Source organism: Salarias fasciatus, chromosome 1 (assembly GCF_902148845.1).
Source record: "Salarias fasciatus chromosome 1, fSalaFa1.1, whole genome shotgun sequence".
Taxonomy (NCBI): Eukaryota; Metazoa; Chordata; class Actinopteri; order Blenniiformes; family Blenniidae; genus Salarias; species Salarias fasciatus.
The window spans coordinates 34611501-34635008 of NC_043745.1; the positions used below are offsets into that span (position 1 = coordinate 34611501).

Genomic DNA, 23508 nt, shown 5'->3' on the forward strand with positions numbered 1-23508 from the left:
CTCAATTTATCCCAATTTAGGCTAAAAAGTACATCATCAGTCGAAAAGTAAAGATTATACACTCACTTCTCACTACATTAACTCCTCATATATACGATGTAAAGTGATCCATTACTAAAGATGTAAGGTAGTTCCTGCCTTTTGATAGGTAATAATGTTTAATTTTTCTTTTTATATCATCAGGGAACTTAATATTTTATAGTCATATTCAAGGTTTTAGTTTGCACTAATGTTCAGTGCGGTTATTGAGGACTACTGTATGATCCTTGTCAGTGAAGTTATAATAAAGCAGATCCACTCTATATTAATCCCAACAATTCAACAAATAACTGTCACTCCTTATTTAAATTAAACACTATTACTTTCATAAACATAATTTATGTTGGAGTTGTTGTACAGGGACAGATGACAGTATGATAATAAGTAATCATTCAGTGAAGACTTCTTGAGGAAGTCAGATGTGACTTTGAATCGTTTGCCAATACACGGAGTCAGGATTCAGGGGCAGATCCCGTGAAAGACCTTGTCTTTTACAAATCAAGCACATTTAATATGACAAGTGAGAAAGCACTCTGTCACCTCGGCGTACTCGAGCGAACTGACTCAGATGAAGTGAAACTCTTCTGCACTGCAGGTAGCAAATCTCTCTGAGAAGAAATAACTTAATGAAACACTCTTTCCATTCATGAATAACCTTTGGCTCAACTTCGTTGTTTTACTTATTTATTTTTTCAAACCCTGATTTATAAGAACGAATGGCTTCTCTCTGCTTGTCTTTCCCATTTTCTTTTCAACTTCAATTCAGTCCATTTTTATTTATAAAGTGCCAGGTAAAACAAATTATTTCAGGCTCTTTTACAGAGAATAACCCTAACAACTTTGATTGATACTGGATATTAATTCTCATGCTCAAATACCTGCAGCCTGTGGCAAGATACAACTTCAAACTTTTCCAAATGATCTCTCTCTCGCTTTTTTTTTAAACGTGTCTGTGCACTTGACTACCTTTCAGACTTGACTTCAGTTCAAGGTAGCAAATATGACATTCAAATTACTTCATGCTTCATTATTGTGTTAATCCAGTTATTTTTCCTGCCTTTCACTGCAGGTAATAAATGTAGAGCTTTCAAGTTCACGTCTTAGTAACTATGATTCAATCCACATAAAACAATGAGTTTAATATAACTCTTTTTTTCACTATAAATGACATTGTTTTTCTTGTGTTTTATATGTGGACAAAAACATTTAAAAAAAGGGAAGTTGAGAGATCCAACAAACCCAACAAAAGGTTAAAGAAAAGTGAAACCTGTGAAAAAGCTAAAAACACAAATGGGTCAAAGAGTGAAAAAAAGGGGGCAACAGCTGCTTTAAAAGGGTGAAACAATAACACTAATCAAAAATTGCTAGATACTGTTAAAAAAAAAGTAATTTCTGAACTGGCTAAAATGTTTTCCCTAGTTTTAAAGGTTTAATTTTTTTTTTTTTTTTTTTAACTCTCCAGAAAAAAAACTTCATTTGGTGACTTGTTTGGTCTTAAAGGTGTCAGACTGCCGGTCTAAATCCTGAGCAATTTTGTTATTAAAGGGGCTGTATCATGCAAAATTCACTTTTGTGTGTTTTAACCTTGTTATATAGTTATTTACTCATCAAAAACACGGCCAAAGGGATTTTTTTTCCTTCGTGCCTGTGTGTTTGTGTCACGGTGCGAGGTGGAAGGACCCATCCGCAGGCAGCCAGACGGAGTTCAAAGGTCTTTTTTTGCCACGAATACAGGATTCCGGAACACAAGGCAAGCGGAGCTGAGGCGCAGGCAGGGACGCAGAAGCACGCAGGCAGACCCACAAGGAGCCGACAAGACACACCAGGGCTGTGTTCGAAACCGCATACTGTCTACTACATCCTTACATACTCATACTATCCATCCTGCATCCTGCTTACTCAGTCCATCAAACAGTATGCGAAGCGTTTACACTACAGCATACTACATAATAACCCACAATGCATTGCACTTCTTCCATGAGCAGAAATCGATCTGCTAAAGCTGATTTCACTTTAGCTCTAAACTCGTCAAATGTATAACTTCATCAAGATTTTTTTTAAAATTAGGCGACAAAGTGGTGGTTTAGAGCCCGAGTGTGTCGTTTATTTGTCCGAATACCAGCCGTTTAGGATTTTGTTCGGATAAATTCGGCGAAATTCAAGCCAGCCGCAGTGAGCAACGCACTTCCGGTTATTTTCACCAAAATAAACCACCCCTTTCCCTTTCTCATGCAAAACAACCTCAGTGATAAATCTGTGCTTTTACTTTGAAAACAAGAAGGCAATCTTTCAGAAATATATCTCGCTTAACGTCGCCGTTTGGACCGGTGTCCCGTTAACGGACCACTTATTATGCCAATTATGATGCTTTACCGACGGAGAGTTTTTTCGGCTCTTCAACAAAGATCGGCTCGCTGTCTTCGGTACATCATGGTCGCTTTCAGCATGGACTTGTTCTCAGATGTAAGGGTTTTTTTTTGTTTTTTTGTTTTTACTATTTTTAATCATTGTCAATCCAATCAAAAATCTCGTAACATAACATACCTACGAGCACAAACAATGGAGGGAAGATTAAATCTAGAACCATACTCAGCTTGCTAAATGTACATCATGAAGAAACAGTCATTGTGAACTGAATAAAGTTTATTCAAATGTCCGTCGCGTTGCATCTTGGGCAATTTCAGTATGAGTAGTGAACACACGATGTATACTCAACATTTCTGGCGAATGCAGTATGCATCCGGGAACTTCTCGCATACTCAAAATCGCATACTGCCAGTGTAAACACACTGCATACTCAATAAGTTAGTATGAGTAGTACGTAAGTATGCGGTTTCGAACACAGCCCAGGAGATGGGGCTTATAAAGAGGGCAGGACAGGTGCAGCACATTAGGCCGTTAATGAGACAGGAGACCAGACAGGAGAACAAGAGGAGCAGGCAGGTGACCAGGCAGGAGAACATGAGGGCAGACAAACACAAAATCAGGACCCGAGCGCCCCCACATGGCCGCAGGGGCACAGGGCGTGACAGTTTGAGCCTTCCTTGTTTTTCTCCTGCTCAGAGAGGCAGCCGCTCCCGTACCCGTGAAAACGGTCTGTCTGTTCTAGTGCCGTCACTAGCAGCAGAGTGCTCCCCTGAGCCCGCCCCTCCTCCCGATCGTGAAACGGCCGAGTCAATCAACGTTGCCGCTTTTTGTTTTCATTTTTTTTCTCTGGTGAATTCCGGTGGCTAAACCGGAAGTGACGCCATCACTGCGCGTAGCGGAGATTACGGAGATAAACTTTAACCATCGTCTGAAAGCTGCAATAAGTAAAGTTATAGCTAAAATACCAAGTATTACGACAAGAGCAAGATTCTGCGCTTGGTGAGTTTCTAACAGGAAAAGACGTTTTTGCATGTCTTTGCGTGTAGAGAAGCTAGAGCTAAAGAGAAGCTAATGCATTTTGATGACGTATTTGTATTGAAGCACTGATTGGCTGAAGTACGCTGTCAGTCAAAGTCCACAGGGGGGGAGGCGGGATTTTCAGTGAAACAGAGCGTTTTCTTTTCCGGGTTTCAGAATTGGACTCAGAAAATCTTTTATTTCACAGAAAATGACTTTTCCTTAGCGCCAAAAATAAACTATTACCATGTTAATGCTTAAACTAGGGTTTGGACTAGCTAAAAAAGCATGTTACAGCCCCTTTAATCTTTATTTGTACAGATAGTGTCAGTGAGACAGCAGGGCTCAGGATGTTGCAGTCAAACGTAACATCCAGTATATCGTTGATATATGCGATGTGGAGAAATTATGTTGGAGATGAAGCTGGCAGGTGGAAGGAGGTGAAGACCTTGGAGAAGATTTAGAGAAAGAGGACATGAAACTGTAACAGAGGTAGGAGACACAAGGAGCTGGAGGCACATGACCCCAGTGACGACCCCTGAAGGCCTCAGCTTGTCTTCCTGCATAGAGTCACTGGTCAAATTTCACACATAAACTAATGCCCTATTTACACAACGGCATTTTAAAGAGAAAACATAAAGCTTTGCTTGTTTTTTTGGTCTCCGTTTACACAGCAGCACAGTTCTGAGCCACTGAAAATGCAACTTTTTGAAAGCGGCTCCCAAGGTGGAACTTTTTGAAAAACCTCCCTCTCCTTGGAAATGTTGGAAAACTGTTTTTTTTTAATGCTGCTACTGATTTGATGGGCAATAACAGTCCATATTCATCTGGGAACTGGCAGATTTCTGGTTGAGACACCCGTCATACCAGTCCAACTTCATCATTTGTCCATATTGTCCATGCTCTCACCAATTTTGTGCAGAGAGAAATCATTTTCAACATCTAAAGTGAAAAAAAATGAAGCTTTTCTGAAAAGAAAATGTAAAACTGGAAATGTTCTGTAAACGAGTGTTATATTTATAGTGGTTCAGTACTTTAAAGGTGCATTAAGGACTTTGCATGTTTTATGCTAAACTACGGCCCCTGCAGGCCTTCGGCGTAACTGCAGCTTAGTGAAACGCTCGTGCCTATGGCTTGCGTCCATGTATGTGCACGGAGGGGAACGGAGGGGAACTCCTTCCTCGCTCTTTTAGTAGCGCTCGAGTAAAATTTAAGTTTGTTTTGCCTGGTGGAGTCTGCTGGAGTTGTGGCAGTGCTAGAAACCAGTCTTTTCTTACTTTCGGGAAGATCCATCCTCATACTGCTCAGTTGTTGCTCGCTAAGCATCTGGCGGAGTAATGGCGAACAGAACGAAACCCAAGCAAATCAGGCCAGCGGGAGCGCGCATTACGTCACATCCTCTCAAATTCTCCCCAAAAAAATTCTGGTGCCAGACCGGCACTGCAACTTTCAAGTGACAATTTAGCGCTGTTAGCGGTACTTACAATGAATATGTCAGGGCACATTGTACACATCATTGAATAATTGTAACATATTTATGGTGGAAAATAAATATTTTTAAAGATGAAAAACTCCTTAATGCACCTTTAATATCACTAAAGTTGTTTAAATTAATGGAAGCATCATGACTGACTTGCTTACATCTTTTATACCTTTTGACTTAAACTGGTTTTGCATTGCTGTTCATCGGGAGCTATCCCTTCCAGTCGTTCCTTCAGTGTTCTTCACTACGTCGGTTCCATCTTAGACCTGTTCACCTGTTTTAAACTTGCTTTCATTAAATTCAGATGCAAAACCATCTCACAGGAAACCTTTAAAATCTCCTCATTATTTCTCAGGGAAAGATGTGAGCGGGCGTCTCATGTTTGGCCGCCGCTGACCTTTTGCTTTTGCTGGTTAGTGTGACCAATGTCGGAGATGGGAGAGTTTAAACTGGCGGTGTCTAATTAATGCTAATTCCATACAGCTGCGACAAAACTTTGCCGGTTGCTTCACACTCCAGCTGAACCATGAATCATCCCATGCCGGCGCTGCTTTGAGAGGGAACGAGCTAATCACTGCGGATGAAATACAGTTCAGCGCCCGTCTTCGTTTTGCAGTCAATCTCATTTGCACAGCCATACGAGTCTGCTGTGGTTTGTTTGCTCCTTGTATTGAGTGAGAATCATTACTACAATTTGCTGGCATCGATCAGAGCTGTGAAGAGTGTGAGCTCCACTGTATTAAGCACTGGCACGGTGAGTGACAGCTGCATTTACTGCGGGATTGAAACGATGTCCTTTCCTCTGGTTGTCAGATGGGTGGAAGATACTTGACATCAAACAGTATCTTTACAGCATGGAAACAGGGCCAGCGCCTTAGCAGGGCTGATGGTCAGAGACACGCTGGAGAGCTTGTGGGGGATGGAGGACGCGGGATTGTCGCAGTGGGGAGAGTGCGAGGAGCAGGCGGGCCACCGTCACCCCGGGGACATTTAAAAGCCTCGTGCTGAGACAACCGCCGGCTGATTGTCTGTCATGTGCTACTGGGACTGTTCAGTGGGAGCGTCAGTGCTGCTGTCCTGTACTCCATTTTCTGACAGCCGTGCTCACAGAGATGAGCTGAACATTAAGGGTGTATTTGCCAAATATGAGTTCCTTTAATCTCACCGAACCAGGCTGCGAAGAGCAGGTTGTGCTGTGAGTGGTACCAAATTGAACGTACATCACAGTTACAATAGTTTGGATTTTGCATTTGATTTAGGTATTATTATTGTATTCAATTAGTTTTAATTAAGTTTCAAAACTAATTTTCTAATTGTTTATTATTTCACTTCATTTTTTGAATTCATATTCAACACTGTCTGAGAACATACTGAAAAATAAGAATAGCCAAGACAAAATGAAAATAACAGTATTTAAAAAAATCAGATGAAACAGTATTTAATGAAACAGCTTTACATCAAATTATGCACCAAACTGTGTTAAAGTAGTCCACAGATTGAAGTATTCACGAGGCACGTCTCATTTCTTGAGAGTTCGATCTGATCAATAAAAACACAAACATATCTTCCCTCTCAACAAAAACAGTAAACCTGGACCTCAGGTTTAATTCTTTCGTGAAGATGCTCGAGGTGCAGCAGCTTTAATCACCGCAGCTGAATAACATGACGGTACCTGGCATCTCATGTTTAACCATGAAGAGTGAATTAATGGAATGAATGATGCTAAAAGTGCACATTTATCATCTGGACGGTAAAACTAAACTCCTGGTCAACCTGCTGCCTTTACTGGAGCGTGTATAGATAGACAGATATAAACTGTGTTCTCACCCTTCCTTGGCCGTATCTCCTTCTTAGACAGCGTGGGTTTTAAAGACAAACGAACGAATGAATATCTTTGTAAGTTCTGTGTCGCTGTCTATTTCATTCCTGGCATTCATTCCAGCAACTACAAGATCATGCTATTCGTATAATATTCCTTAAATATTCCAATGCACTATTGAAACCTTACAACAGGGGAAACTTTTGAAAACAACACTATATATAATGTATAGTGTTGCTTCAGTGGAAGGATTCATAATGGGATCACACCTTTGATGTTCAGAAAAATGCATACCTGCTGGGATCATAGGCATGAAATAAATAAGTAAAAGACTGTGTGATGTTATGGCTTCTCAGATACTTTACCACAATTTGTTTTGTTGTCTGTGTGTGTTGAGAAGTGCTGATCAGCACTTAAGGCTGCACTTTGAACAAACTGCCATTGAAATGTTAATTCTTTTGAGAGTTTTTCTAAGTTGACAGTATGCGAACATCAAATGTTTTTCCTTGGTAAACGTGACAGATTCAGGTTATTGGTAAAGCACGGGAAAAAAAATAAAACTAAATCTATACATTATAAATTGAAGTTATGAATAAGACAATGTTTCAGTGGATTTTCAATAAATAAAGTTAATGGAAGCTGTACTGGTTAAATTATGAGTGAGATATACTTTTTCTCTGTGGTTTGTCAGTTTAGGCGTTCTTGAACTCATCTTGTTTGACTTGACTGTTGCTCCTTTCCCTCCAAATCCTCCAATCATCACATCCAGCAGCTGCTGACAGGCTGATTCCTCTCCTCTGATTAGTGCTCCTCACAGTTCACACCTTTTCTGTTTGGTTTTGTTATTTCCTTCATCTGGTGTGTGATTCTTCCAGGAATTACTTTTCAGTGGTGGCAATAACACTTTAGTAGCTCTAAAAGATAACTTAGATTTTCGATGACTGTGTGAAAATTAATGTCTTTCTTCTTCTTTTTTTTTTTTGTCTTTTGGGGTTGAGCCATTTGTTCCGCTTGTAGGGGTGATTGAAAAACAATGTTAAAGCTATCCATCCATTAAAAGCACCCAGTCACCGCTGAAGCCTCTTTTAGTAACATTCAGGAGATGTGTAAGAAAATTCTGGCAGAGGGGGAAATGTCAATGTTATTCTAAACACCTGGCTGTGTCTATACGTCTCCGAAAAATAACTATCTCAAAGAAGAAGCCTTTTACTGACACCCAAAATCCAAAAGCTTCATTTGGATATGGATCAGCCGTGATATCTGAAGCTCAAGTCAGATAACACAACTTTACGGCACTGGAATGGCGTGTGGTGAGTTTAAAACCACTTGAGTTTCACTCTTAATTCCTGAGCGTTGGCAGCATTATTAAGCTTTTAAAGGACATTTATTTGATGGGTGTTCTGCTGTTGGTGCTGATTCAATCACCCGGAAGAGACAGTACTTTTTATACCCCAAAGTATGAGGGGAAAAAAGTTGTAGAAGTAAACTCGCTTTTAAATCAAACTGTCTCTGTGGAAGAAACTTTTTTTTTTTTAAATCAAAAGCAGATATTTTCGTTGCCTCCAAGGAGACAAAGTTATAATTTGTGTACACTTTTCTGCAAGATTATAGTATCTCAGCATGAGTTTCTTTGTGCTGGTTTAGTGGATGAAGCCCTTTTGCATCCAGGGATGATGATTTGATGCAGACTGCCAGGCAGAACCGTTTGATGAGATACATTTTCAAAGTGTAAAGGTGTTGCGTTGTGCGTTGCCATGTGTGATTAGCTCTCCTAATATGTTGCTTACGCTTTTGGCAAGTGCGCACGGAGGGGGCAGACAGCACATCGCCCTCTGTTAAGAGTTTACACAAGCTCATGATTTCTTTCCATTTGATTTTTATTCCTTCAGATGTTGGGAGAGCAGTTCACGCCCCGGCACACATCACAGAAAAAGTGGTGCAGCTGTTCAGGAGTAAAAGTGAGTTTACCTTCCTGGCCTCCATCCAGCAGAAGTCCTCCACGTCTGGTGTTATATTCTCCATCCACGAGTCAGAACACAGGTAATCCGTCTGTAATCCTCTTCATTTTGGCCCGCGGCTCTTTTTCTGCATAACTTTTCTTCCACGGATTACTGAGCACTCTCGTTTTAAATTAAACCCAGATATGAACTCTCCTCTTACTCTTAGCTGTCCGCAGATGGCTGTTGATGAAGTGTAGTGATGTACAGAGCAGTGTGTGATTACACTTCTGCCGGTGTGAGTCAGAGGATAATGGGAGGGCTGGTCTTTGGGTGAAATAATACTGCTTTTCCACCTGTATACTCAGGGTTACAAGATAACCTTCCATGTTTTGTGTATGCAGGTGAGCATGAAGCACTGAGCAGTACTAGACGTTCTTTGAATTTCAGCTTTTGCACAGGCACTCTTCCAGGAATTTACACTTGAGCATCTGCCATGAACTCTCAGAGTGAAAGAAACACGCACGAATAGGAATTTTGGTAATCTTTCTTTGGCTGTTGGAGGAGCTGTATTGAATTTGTGGCAATGAATCGAAAGCGATGGCTGTAAGACATCGCTGAGTGGCAGCAGTGAGTTCACCCCCGGCCCCTCCCCGAGAAACTCCACAACTGTGAATTGTTTTTTTAAAGGGCAGGCAACATTGATTTTCCCCCTGTCCTCTGAAGGTAAAAGCCTTCAGCTCTGTAAAACATGCAGTCAAAGTGAGCATGTGTGGAAATGTATTCGCTGAGGGTCAAGACAACGCTAAAATCATGCTCTCATACTGTCTGTTAGAGCCCCTCCGTCTGGAAGCTGTTTGCGAACGGGTGGTGATCAATCCATCCTGTTCTCCCGAGCTTAAAGAAAAAAAAAAATAAGACGCTGTTCCTGGTCTATTTAATAGAAGTGCTTCTAAACCTGTCATGAAAATTGCATTGATATCTGGTCCCATGTGTTGTGGCTCACTTTCTATCATGCTGCCTATTGTCAAACATTTCAGTGATACACGCTGACGTAATGCACATACGAGTTTGTGCATTTGTGCAGTTGTGAGTATTGTTTCACACAGCAGCTTATCGAGTTACCTGTTGACCGGTGATGGATGCATCTGTTAAACCCAGTCGCAGCAACACTCCTAGTGGGGCATTTTAGCAGTTTCCTAATATACCAGAAGTACTGTCATTTCCCACCGGACAACAGAAAACAAGTAAAATTAATTGAATTAATGGATTCTTTCATTATTGGTTCACTTGTTAATGTTTGGCTTACAAAGGCAATGAAAAAATACACCATAATAACATTCAACCATAAAGGGAAAGCAATTTATGTTGGCTTTTTTTCCTGCAGGATTTTAATGTGTCAGGTATACTCCTCTTTAGAAGAAATGTGTTGGTCCCTACTGTAACCCTGAAAGTCGCTTTTTATGGCTCTCTGTCAGTCTCTCTCACTTTCTCCCTTACCTGCAGGCATAATTGTCACACGATGGGTTGGAGTCAAACAGTAGCGAGGGAAGGCTGAATGGGGCCAGTTAAATGAACCGCCTCCCTCTTTCAGGCATGGAGCTCCAAGGAGTACCTGGGCTAAGCAAATATTGCATTAAAGCCACTCAGCCGCAATAGATCACACCCAGAGTTCACATCTTCTAATTCTGAGTGTGATTATGAGGCCTTAACTTATTTTCAGATCAGGGTTTGTGGTAGGAATATTCAGTTTGACAGGCATGTAAAATGATACACTGTTGATTTAGAGGGTTTGCTTTTATCAGTGTGTGCTTTCAGGTGTGTGTTCCGCAAAATACTTGGAAAGGTTTATGGCACTAGATACATTTATATTGCATTATGTGATTTACATCTGAAAACATTTGCATTTGACTGTACTACTGTCAGTGTATGGAGGAGCATCTCCTCAGCCTCAGCCTCACAACTTTCATTTTAACACTTTTTTTTTACAAGATATTTTCTGTGTTGTACCGTTTCTTCCATCTTGCAATCTTTTGAGAATATATCTCTTGTTACTCATCTTTTTCTTCACAGCTGTGACAGATTGCATTTTTCTTTGTTTGCTGTCATGCTTCAATATCTTTAATTAGCCCGACACATCCCCATCAACGGGTTACATTTCATTTTGAACTGGTGGGGGTTTAGTACTCAATCCAATCACACCATGGCAAGCTCAAGTAAGCAAGCACAGAAACGATACAGCCGATCAATCATCTCTACATCATGGGTGAAGTGCACAGAACCATGGGCTGAATGCTCTTTTTTGTGATCACTCGTTGCCTTATTGTTAGTTCACCACCAGCAAAACTCATGCGAACTGATGCTCATGCTCTTTTGGCATAAACATGCAGTTTAGCGTGTGTTATGCAAGACCGCAGGTAATCAGATGGTTTTTTTGTTTATCAAATCAGATCAATATTTGTTTGTACAGCACTTTTCATACCAAAAACAACACAAAGTACTTCACAACACATTGATGGAAATAATTAATTTCATTCAGGTATGGTGAAATGTGAAACTCATTGACTTTTTTGTCTTGAATTTGGGGTGAAATGACATTTAGAGTTTATGAATGTTTTTGACTTTCATGACAGATTAAATGTTCAGTTGAATAATTGACTTTGAGGAAGTGAAATGTATCTTTGTCCATCTGTAACATCTGAGTGTCAGGGAATCTTCACCGGCTCGGAAAAAAAAAAAAAACAATAGAATAATCCTGAGCAATTTGCTAGCCCATAAGCACAGAAAGATAATCAGCAATTATCCAACCTAACACAGGTTTTTGGGATTTTGGGAGAGAGCCAGAATACCTGGATAACCTGGAGAATATGCATCCACTGAAAGCCCAGGCCTGGAGTTAAATCAGGGTTTTCTCACTCCATGATTTAACCTTCTTTAAATAATGTTATTATTGTAAATGACTTTTTTTTTTTTTTTCTTTTTGCATGGAAATCTTGTCCCGCCAAGCTGCAGCGGGCTGAAGTTATTTAGAGACGAGCTGTTGTGTGAGTCAAAATGCTTCACTGCCAGTGTAATTAAATTTAGTGAGATGGGCTGAGCCTGGACTGGCTCGGTGCAGACCTGTGCTCCATTGTGACTGAGGATTTGTTCTGAACCTCTGAATCCTCTCTGAAGGCCCTATTAGAGCCCTCTGCCGATGCCCATTCTTCCCCATTATAACACGGGCCTCCCATTCAGCTCAAAGACAGCTCCTGTGGCTCCACCAAATCCAATCACACATTCCTTCTCTGTCTCTTCTTCACTTTTTTGTCTTTCTTTTCGACACAATCAAGCCATCCTTTCTTCCCTCCCACCTACTCCGCCAAGTCTGCTTGCGCGGTACGATAATATACTTCTCTCCTCCCTCCTCTCATCCGCGGCTCTCCTCATCCTCAAAGTGGAGACGTCTTTTGAATGCGAGCATTTCTCAGAAGCCTCTGCAGAAGCAGAAAAGCTTTTTTTTTTTTTTTTTTTTTTTTTCCTTTTCCTTCTTCATGTGCCCAGCACTGGGGGAATGGGGGAGAAGGTTTATTGCTGCTCCAGTAGGCTGAATAGAACAAAAGAAGCCCATTTCTGCCAAGACAGCATTTTTCTGGGACCCAGGAATGCTCTCATTGTCAGGAAGTGGCAGCAGCTCTGTGATGAGCCGACTCAAAGACCGGTCTCTCCACTGCTCTTCCCACCTGAGCTCTCAAACACCAAAGATCCTCAGCCAGCTCCTCCAGCCCGCTCCGTTCATCCACCTTTGTCACCCGGCAGGCCTGTTTCTCCCGCCTGCCTATAAGCACTTGCAGGGGTCGGTCTTTTAAAAACATGCTGAGGAAGAGAACTCACTACCTGCTATACACTTGTATTAAAGGGTCGTGGACCTTAATGTGCAGGAGAAGTAAATATATGTTGAAGTCTTTTCAGTGTTTAAAAGTGAAAGCAACCAACTGCTTTTTTGCGCACCCCCCATGTGTTTCGATGAGCTTCTTGCACCTGTAAATTTCTGCACTGTGAGATTAATAAAGTCTGTTCTCTTCTAACTAATTCCAACTAATTCCATCCAATCCCAAAGCCAATGCACCATCACAGGAGTGGTACAGTCATGCTCAGATTGATCAGATTGACCTGATCTAATGCATATGTCTTCAGGTAGTGGAGGGTTTAACAAGATTCCCGCAGAAAACTCATGCATGCCAAGTAAAAACATGCAAACTTTACACTTTCAGAGTCTTCATTCGAGCACAGATCTTCATGCTGAGACATCTTAATGGGAGAAATTTCATCCTGTGTCTGTTGCCAGGTGGACACACTGACTCAAATGTTCATTTGTGAGTCTACTGTGGTTCTGGTTCCTCACCATGTTCGTTGTTGAAGATTACGATTCACAGAAGTGGGTTGAGCTGAACATCGTCAGGATGTGAAGTGCCATCTTATGCAGCAGAGGAAATGTAGCTGCTTTCACCATTTTTGCCCAGGAGTTGACAGCATGACTCTTTCAGTGCAGTGTTTCCTTGCAGGTCAATTAGCTCACTTTGCAGTGAAGCAACCGTAGCCCGTGGGAAGATCTCTCACCTTTCTGCACAGAAGGACTTGTTTTCCCGACATGAAGTCATCAACACGTATGTTAAAATTCTCAGCCAGCTTCTCCACAAATTGAACATACAGGAAATCCATGAACAGTTTGGCTTAGGCACTCTGTTGCTCTGGAGGGTGAAAAAGAGTGCTGGTTGGAGGGAAAATGCATATTTTCCAGTTCATTTTTCTTCGAATTGCCGATTTTTTTACTGTCCACTTTTCTTTGAGCGGCAAACTTGAAACATGCCATTTCCATGCGGTCAAGGCCTTTGAGAAAAAAAAATGCCAATATGTGAGCTTCTCTAAAAACCAAACTGAAAGTGAAAAACTGCACCCAGTGGGCGACCTGGTTACAGGCTGTCGCTGTATTGTTGGCATGGAGACAAACCCCCGTTCGCACGTGCTGACCCAGCCAAAACACAGTGGAGGAATAACAGTTTGTGGGCCACAAATAGGCGACCGGCGTGGAGGCCGCATGTTGAGGACCGTTGATATACGCAGACACAAAAATAAACAAAGCCGGTGTTGCTGGTTTACGCTCACTCAGCCTTCAAACTTTGCTTTGGCCGCTGCTCTGCTGCCGCCTGCTTGTCCCGGGCCGTCCGGCGTGGTGGCTGTTTGATTGGTGGCCCTCGTGGGGTTAGGATGTCATTCTGCAGGAGTTTGGTACTGCCGAGGTCGCCTCGGTGAGAGAGGTGTCTGGCAGTGCATACTGACATCCAGACTCCAACGCTGCAGCGCGTGCCACTCCAACACGGTGCATCTCAGGATGCAGGGAAGGCTTGAAATTTGGGATGTGTGTTATGTCCGTTACCCCTCGTCTCATTAGCATTGGAGAGATATGGATGAGTGCTGAAACTTGGATTAAACTACTTTCTGAGGTAGTAAGTCATTATTGAATGCCACCATCTTTTTCCTTCATTACAGTAACATTCTCGATTTTTTAATAAAAAAAAAAAGCCCTTTGATCAGAATTAATTTTGTTTGCATTAGCAGTAGAAATAGTGTGGATAGTAGTTGTGCAACTCTATTTTGCAACAGTATTGGATTCCCAAATCTTTACAGACGTGCTCTATGCTATGAGAGAGTATGTTTCTTGTGCATTTGTTTTGCTTCAGTTTGTTAAAATGCTGATGCAATGCTCTGAAACAGTGATGTTCTAAACTGATAAACACAGTCTGAAGATCTACAGATAGCCATGTTGAAGTTATGCTAAAACTCAATGTACTGAATTAATTTTTGAAGTTACCATCAGATAATGTTTGTTTTCCAACTTGAACAAAGTTCTAAACTTGGTAGTTTCGATCCGAGTCTCCCCTGTGGAGTGAAGCTGAGGGATGAGCCGTGCCCTTTCACCTCTGACAGATACCGGTTTCCACGCTGCACTCCATGTTTTATTCCAGGGAGTCTTCTTCCTGGCAGTCTTTTAAGAAAAAGAATGCAGCACAGTAAAAATGCTGTTTGCTATTGACTCATTCTGGAGACTGACCAAAATATTTTATTATTATTATTATTTTTTTTTGCTATTCTTTCTCCTGCAGTACATGTTCAGCCAAAATTTCCCTGTGGTTTTCACATGTGAACAAGCTTTTTTTTTTTTTTTTTTTTGCTTAGCTAGTTTTGCGTAGCATGACTTCAAAAAAAAGACAAATTCTATGAAAACTTAAAGCTATATGCATTTGTGCTTTCCCATGCTGACTGACTCTTACCTGATTTCACATTCTGCGGACAGAGAAACATCGGAATTGAGTTTATCATCTGTTTAATAATAAACTCTATGAAAGAAGTCACATCTTTTCCTTTCATCAGGTCTTTAAGGTGAAAAAGTCTTGCACGTGTGCCTTTGGATGTTTTGTTTTAGCTGACTTGATGTTTAGTTGGCTGCAGTGGTGTAGTGGCCCCTGGAGAACGGGGTATAATTTATTGGTTAGCAATACTTGCCTCGTAATGACCCGCCCTCCTCTGCCTCTGATTGGCTCGTCAGCCCTCACGCTGCACAGAAAACATAGACAGTAAGCAGTCAAATGAGTGAATGCAGTGAGTACTAGCCAATCAGCGGCAGAGTTGGGTGGGTCAGAGATACTGCTGAGTGTTGCAGCAGGGGGATTTGGAAGAGGGTGAATGCAATGCTGATGCTGTATAGTCACCTATAGAGTGGACTATAGACCACTGGCTGGCTGTAACCCCAAAAAAGAACAACAAAAATAAAACTCCTCCTCGTGGTAGTCGTTAGCCTTGGAATATAAATCCACAGCAAGGAGGTAAAATTATCTAAAACATGACGGAAATTTATTAAGTTGTCCACTCATTCTTTGTTGGTATGCTGTTGAATGAAAATAACTTTAAGAAAAGGAAGCTGAAGGTCAGCTCAGCTCCATAGGAGACGCTGAGGAAAAAGAAGATGAGTATTGACGAGCCGACCCTGGATCGCTGTTACGGTGCTGTTTGCCAACCGGCCATTGAAACACCAAAACGAGGCTGCGTATCGAAGGATCTATAATCCCCCAGATACTTCCCACATCGACATTCGGCCGGTCTGCTACTGTTTCCGTATCTGTGTGGTTGCCTTTGAAAACAAAGCATGACATTGTGCGGTGCAGCTCCACGTTTCCTTGCCTACAGGGAAGCAACCCTGAAGAGCATCGAGCCTACAGGAGAACAAATTACTCACATAGCACAGCGGTGGCTCCCGTTTCCTCACTGGCAACAAAAAGGCCGTCTGAGACTCACACTGGCCCACACTTTCCAAAAAGAGTCTCGGTTGTGGTTGTTATTAGTTTGAATGACAGGACTCCCCCCCTCCGATGCCCCTGAGACGGCGACCCCTCCTCCTCCTGCTGCCCAACAGCCTTCACGCTCCAGAGAGGCACGCTAGTGTTTGAGCTGCTTGCTTGCCAAAAAAAGAAAGTTTACAAAAATAAAGATTTTTGGAGTAAAAACATCTGACACAGACATAAACAGCCTCTAAGTGTGAAGGCCGAACACTGGTTGTTGGATTATTTATGGCAACAGTGTAACAGCCTTTCTTCCCCAAAAAAATATTCTCCTGTGCATTTGTCATTATAATATTACTGCAGTAAACCCTCTAATGATCGGACACCCTAAAATCCAGGTGGTAGTGCCTCCTGGAGACGGGTATCCCCTCTTAAGACGGACATGTTATGAGGACAAAACGAAGGACATGTAATAAAATACATACATTATTTATATACAATGCAACCACAGACAGAGTATCACAAACCACACTAGTTACTTGTCACAGATATGCACTCAAAGCTCACACTAAGTTGCCAGTGCAGGTGTTTTATTTTGGTAAGAAGACACAGGAGATGGTAGAAGAACTGCATGGAGGTGCTGCTAATGTTTTTTGGGATGGGAAATGTATAGAAATCATAAGACCTCACTTTGGGGTTTATCATCCTAGACCAATTTTATACAAGTGCACAAAAAACGCAGATGTTCCAGGGCATGTGAAAGAGGTGCGATCACACTGCAGGGATCATTGGAATGGCAGACTTGAAAAACAGACGTGAAAAATTGTCCTACTTTGGCCATATTTTTGGCCGCTTTTCTATCCATTATGGTCTGAAATTTGCCAGGAAAACTATTCCATTGTTTACGTTTGGAAAAGGACCCTCTTCTCGGGTCCCTGGCCAGAGGTTTGACTGTACAGGTATGTCTCAGAAAATCAGAATATCATGAAAATGTTGAATGTTTTTTGTCACTCATTTAAGAAAGTCAACCCCATACATGATACAGGCTCATGACACAGACTGAAATATTTTAGGCCTTTATTTCTTGAAATTTTGATGATTGTCTACAGATAATGAAACCCCAGAATTCAGTGTCTCAGAAAGTTAGAATGTTACATAAAATCAATAAAAAAAGGTTATTGTAAAGGCCTTTCGCATGAATATCGAATACTGTACTTACTTTTGTTCTATACTAACTTTGTGATCATCATTTAGTTTTTTTATTTTTATTTTTTTACCCGAATTAGATGACTGATCATTTTTGGAAAAAAAAAAAAATACAGCTTTGTACAGTCTTTCGCAAGTATGAATACAACACAGTTAAATTATACAGAAAAAAACAATGAAAGCACTAAATGATATGTTACATTGTCCTCTGAAGCAGTTTCTTTTCATGAGTAGAAATTAATTATCTAACCAAATTATCAGTTATCATTGTCAACATTACAGCATTTGAGAGGCACCACTCAATAAATTAGAGACATTTGCAAAGTAATTTTTGCTGTTTTCTTTTTTTAAACTTTATTATGATGGTTGCGCAGTGAGTTAACTGTACGCAGTTTGAGTTTACAGGTTGTTTTTGTGCAGGTTTCCCAGTGTCAGCGTCAGGCCTGGTTCCCAAGAGGAAACTTCTTGAAAGTGCTCTGACTCTGTGGAAATGAAGTAAAATGCAGCTTTTTTTCTGAAATGCTGCTTACTAAGCAGACAATCAATCAGAACAATGGTGTCCTCCAGACTGCCATGATTCCCAGTCTATTTTCTCCTGGGATTTGGCGATTTTGTTGTTGAGAGTCAATCTAAGCAATCCAACTTCCTCGTCCATGCAAACGAATATCTGTGTACTCACCATTGCTAACTGTAATTGTGTGTTAGTGTGTGTGGTTTCCTCACAAAAACAACAACAAAAAACCTACATCGTTTTCAACATTTCTGCCATTTCTGTGAAAATGGACATCATTTTTAAGATTCAAAGGTCTTTCATCTGTGCGATTTTGAAAATGAAATGTTTCACATCTTTCACTACTTTTTTATTGGGTAACCCTGCGTACAAGATTAATGCTGAGGTTTTAAAGAGCAAGATTTAAGAATTCTCTAAAATTATCCTTTAAGGGATCATTACAATCGACTCTGTCTACAATATCTGCTGTAGCAAATGCTTGAAGAGGTTTCAGAGCGCCATGTCCTTGTGCTTATGGCAGATACAGCAGTATGAGGAAAACTTTCTGCTCTTCTGCTCTCTGCATACCACCCATCCCACTTCCTCGGCTCGGTTAATAGAATACATTCACTTGAAGTGATTATCATCTGCGTCGCCAACAAGCAGAGGTGGTGTGCCTCCTGTGAACCTGTCTGCTAATAATGTGAACGTGAGTGCGCGCCAAAATGTGAAAATGAAAATTGATTTCCTCCAGAATATCAGGTTCTATTGATTTACATCGACGATCTCCTGCTGTGTTCAGCAGTGAAAGTTGCACCTCTCCCCCATCATCCTCCAGTATGATGAAATATGCACTAACCCTAGAAACTTCCAACATGGATAAACTTCCTGTGACAACGGAGCCACCTGTACCACTTATATTTTTCCAGGTCAGGAAGTGAAGGCATCGGCTGCTCTTTCCCGCCTGGATCTTCTTTACTGCTTCCCCCTGTTCCCCGGACAGGTTCCACAGTTCTGACCTCCCTATTGAGCAGATAATTGGCTGTCAGGTGCCCTCTATAAAACAGCAGTGTGACACTTGAGGTGAAGAAAAAGGACGAGATGATATACAGTCAGCCCAGCACTCATAGGCGGCAATTCATTTCCAAAACTTTTCTCTCACAGATGATGCTACTGCATTTTGATGAAGATCACTTGTCACCCCGGAGCTGTCACAGCGCTACCGAGACCCTCCTGTACTGCCCACCATCTCCGTCTCCGCAGAGACACCCCGCAACCCTGTTTATCTCTCAGCAGTTTGAGTCACCGTCTCATTTCGTGCCTGCGGTCTGATAGTGCCTGGGAAAAAATGGGGGAGATGAATTAGTTTTTTTATGCCTCGCATTATGGACACTGCTGTCCCATTACTGGTCACCTTGAATATTGCTTTTGAATCATCTGGGCAGTTCTGGGAACTTATTCATGAGAACATTGATATACTAAACTACTGAAAATTCTCTGAAGGTTGCAATAAAGAAAAGTACTCATGACACCATTTATGGAGACCATACTGGTTTCATCAGTGCTAAACTCCAAACAGATTGTTGTGATTGCAACCAGGTGACTTTTATGAGCCCAACTGTGACGGGAAACTTCAACTACAACGATGTGTTCCAATTATAGCTACTAAATTCAGTAAAAGGAGGGTTGGGAGTGTCAAGCATGCCCGGAGAGTACAATCTGCTCCACGAGACGACCTTGCAAAGTGTGGAAATAACCAAGTAGACGTTCAGAGATGATTGATTCTATAGCGCAAGTGACACAGGAGTATTTAAATGAGACTAATGCTTGTGTTTCTGCTTGCTTTCCATCTTTCATGGAAAGATGTAACGGCATGCATTCATTCTGAAAGTATGGAGAGCTGGACTCAGTGTAGAAACTTAATTTCACCAAAATAATAAAGATATCTACATGTGGCTGGCGATCATTCCCCACGAAACTGCTCCAGACATTGAATATTTCCCTTCTAATGAAGTAATAAGCATACAATATGACATAATATACAGTACATTAATGATTTTGGTCACCAAACTCGAGTTGATTGATATTTATAACTTCTAAAATTCAAAGTGACACTTCTCGTCCAGTGATAATCTTCTCATCACACATTGTACACACTACAGACTACTCATTTCCACAAAAGAAAAAGATCTGTAAGAAACTGCTGACAGCTGGCTAAGTAATTAGATCTTAGTGTACCATAAGTAAGAAGCATACAACTTATGACTACGTTAAGACAATCAAGTGCTGCGCTAGATTTAAGATGCAATAGAAATGATAAAGTTTTCCTCCGCTTTAAAGTCCCGATGCAGACTGTGCTGCCTGTAGGTACATGATATATTCATGGACGATATATATTTTTAGTGAAGTGCTCACAGTCTGCATGCCGCTTCCTGCAGCCTGTGCTGTATGCCAGGTCAGTTTATCTTTGCATCATGTCTCACTTTGCAGAATACTTGCTTTAGGTTCTCTGTGTCCCTGCATATTCCTCCCAGGATGCATCTATGCACAAAAAAAAAAGAAAAAAAAAACTAAAGCCGATTGTCATCTTCTCTGGAGAGTTTTCATTGACACTGGTATTGCAGCTTGTCTTTGTAGACGGCAAAAAGCTTGCTGCTGTGCGATCTCCAGCTCGTTAGACTACGGAGCCTTTTTCGCTCAGATTGTGGAAAATGTAAGACAGGTACTTGCACATCAGTCTAAAACAACTGCAGCTGAACTTATTTTTACTGTGAAGTGTACGTACTAACATGGAGGGTAGGAGCGCAGGCTTCTTGGTATGGATGTGAGTTTTTGCTCCGACGGTGTCGATGGAAACACAAATCCACACCTAAAAGGAAAGGAAACATTGTAAAACCCATCAGGTGGCTTGAAACAATACCCCCACATTCTTTTAGAAAAAATGAAAGACAAGTGCTCTTTTAAATTTAAGGTTCATTGGTCACAATGCAGGCCGCACTACCATAAGATACACGATGAATTCATGCAGACATTCACAGTGGAGTGCACAGTGTTTGTGTACGGCTGGATGACTTGTACACTATGTCAGGTCACCGAATCCCTGCATCATTTGTCGGGGTGCAGAACACCTGCTTTGAGCTGTCGGTGTACCTGCACACTCCTCCCGAGATAAACCTCTGCATAAAAAAAAAACTAAAGCTGGATCTCATTATGCTGCCGTCTTTACCGGAGCTTCTTAGTTGACACCGGTATGGCAGCTTGTCACTGCAGACAGCAAAAATCCCGTCTGGTTCTCTCTTCATTTGGGATTGCAGCCAAATATTCCTGAAAGTAAATGAGCTGCAACTGAATTGTTTACAGTGACAACAATAGTGTTTACTATGGCTTACCATCCTCACAGTGACAATGGACAGTATGAATACAAAGACACAGAGAAAGATCACCCTTCTTTGCCTTGTCCCTCAGCTCTATTCAACATTTAGGCATATTTCACTGTCTCTCTTTTTTTTTTTTTTTTTTTTTGGGTTTTTGCTCCTGCAGCTTTAATGCCTGAATCCATCAGTCTTGCTGTTCCCAGCAGTTTACTGTCAGTTTTACTAGTCTGCTGTATTAAGTTATAAATGCCCATCATGCATTCCCAATTCCTGGTCAGAAAGTTACACTCTCCTACTCAGCCTGGCAGAAAAAAAAGCACAAGCAAACAAACAGACAGAAACTGTTCATCTTCACAGATGTTTAGAGAATTTGGCAATAGAAAAATATAAACTGCGTTAACCTTCCAGAAATGCTTTATTGTTATACTGAAATAGTATTGACCGGACTGGGAGTCGACATGCCAGCAGCAGCGTTTCAGTAAAGTTATGTTTTCCCTGTTTCTATGCAGACGGAGTTGGAGAATTTTTTAATTTCACCTTGGGAGCCATTTTCAGTGACTCTGAGCCTCGTTGTTGTCTAAACATAAACTGATGAACACAGCAAAGTTTTTCCATTTTTATTTCCAAACATTGTCATACCAACAAGGACTTAGAATGAAGCTCAGCTGCACAGTTTGTTGCCGAATTTCATTTTTGGCACAAACTTGTGGAGTGCGCAGTACAGTCTGTGTGCTCCCTACCTTCAGACCACCCCAGAATTCAACTGAAGCCATAGTTAGACCTTCTTTTTACACTTTGAATTGTACTCACCTTGAGTGATTTGCTATGCTGTGTGATAGCTATAGGGAAAAAAAGTTAGGGAAAAAAAGCAAACTTGAAAAGAACATAATTATTATAAGCATAAAAACACTCAGACAGCTTGAAACACCTCAAATGAAAGCTTATTTTACTCCCTGAATTGTAACTTGCTCTGTGAATGTTAACTGTTTACAATAACAAGTGGCTTTCATTTTCTGTTGTTAGGTGACGGTAGCTCAGTTTAATTTGTCTGTGTTCAGGGGCTTTGTCCGCTGCAGCCTCAGTATATCACAATGGGACAACAAGGCCTCTTACTTTTGAAAAGACGCTCTGAGTGCCGTGTAAAATTGCAGCCTTTTTAGTAAAAATCTGGAGGACACATGCAGTAAATCCTTTACAATTCTTCGTGACTCATTATTCAGCATATGCTTGCACTGAGTGTTTGGGTTTTCCCGATCAACACTTATTCACCTATTTATCTGTTAAGCAACGCTTGGGTAAACTCAAGGTTTCGCCTTTGAATGCAACTACTTGGTTAAATCATATATATCTTAAGTTTAAGTGTTTCTCCTACAGACACCGATTTGCTATCACATAAAATCTATACGCAGCCCCATTGAAACAAGTCTTCTCCTGCTCGCCAGTTCTTTTTGATATGATAACACTTTTTTTTTTTTCCCTTGAAATCTGCAGATGCTCACATTAGGAGTCTGTCAGATCTTCACAGTTGCATTAGTGAAAAGAGGCTTTTACAGAGTGGCAGATTTAAAAGGATCAGCAATGAAAAGAATGTCTCTAAATGATGATAAGACTCTTTTTTTTCTTTTCTTTTTTTTTTTTTTATAAATGTTTTGCTCAGACAAGCACCAAAACAGACTTGTTATTTTTACTGTCAGTCAGGCTAGACTATTCATAACAAGTGGACTGCCTGCCAATAGATAATCCTCCCTTCATTAAATATGCTGTAACGTGGAGATACAATAGCTGCCACTAAATACTTCATAAAATAAGAGCTCACTGTGAAGTGGAGTTAATGCCTTTGATGATTATTTTATGAGTCAAATAAGGATAACACCATTTCTACTCGTTGAGTGATTTTGGGCCTCTCGAAGCCCCGAGGAGGCTTCTGTCACTGGAAGGGGCTCTTGTTCTCCTCCATGTAAATGACTCCTCTCCGGCTGACAAGTATCAGCGGCTACGTCTCCAGCTGCATGATGGAGGTGGGCTGTCAGGTCGCTGCCCAATGCAGGCACACAGTGATGTATTTGTTTAATTTCAGAAAGATGCCAAACGGTACAAAGAGCCGCGCCAACCAGTGACACACGTCCCGATTCTGTCTGTCTTTATATCTTTGTTGCTCGTAGATGTAATGAAGCAACTGCTGGTTAAATGGAATTTAACATTAAAAAAACAAACCAAAAAAAAAAAACTCTGTTAATTTACTTTGTGATAATTATTGTAGTATTTACACGATCCACTGTGTGGGAGGTTGATGCGCCATCATTAGCTCAGCGGAAAGGTTTGAACTCAGCCCAATGTGACAGGCGATCAATGTCTTGTCTCTTCCCTTTTGTTTTCTCAGACGCGAAGGTTAATCTGCATATCCTTTTTCTTTGTATGTTATGAAGCAAAACCATGTCCAATGGTTTCTGTGCCTAAATG

General features: G+C 41.1%; 1 protein-coding gene across 1 annotated transcript in view; it reads left to right on the forward strand.

Moving 5' to 3' along the window:
- LOC115391399 (protein kinase C-binding protein NELL1) overlaps positions 1 to 23508 on the forward strand; it is a 314577-nt gene that overhangs the window by 42506 nt on the left and 248563 nt on the right. Inside the window, exon 3 of the mRNA XM_030095681.1 lies at positions 8615 to 8765. Within this exon, the coding sequence (XP_029951541.1) occupies positions 8615 to 8765 (151 nt within the window). The remainder of the gene's footprint in view (positions 1 to 8614; positions 8766 to 23508) is intronic.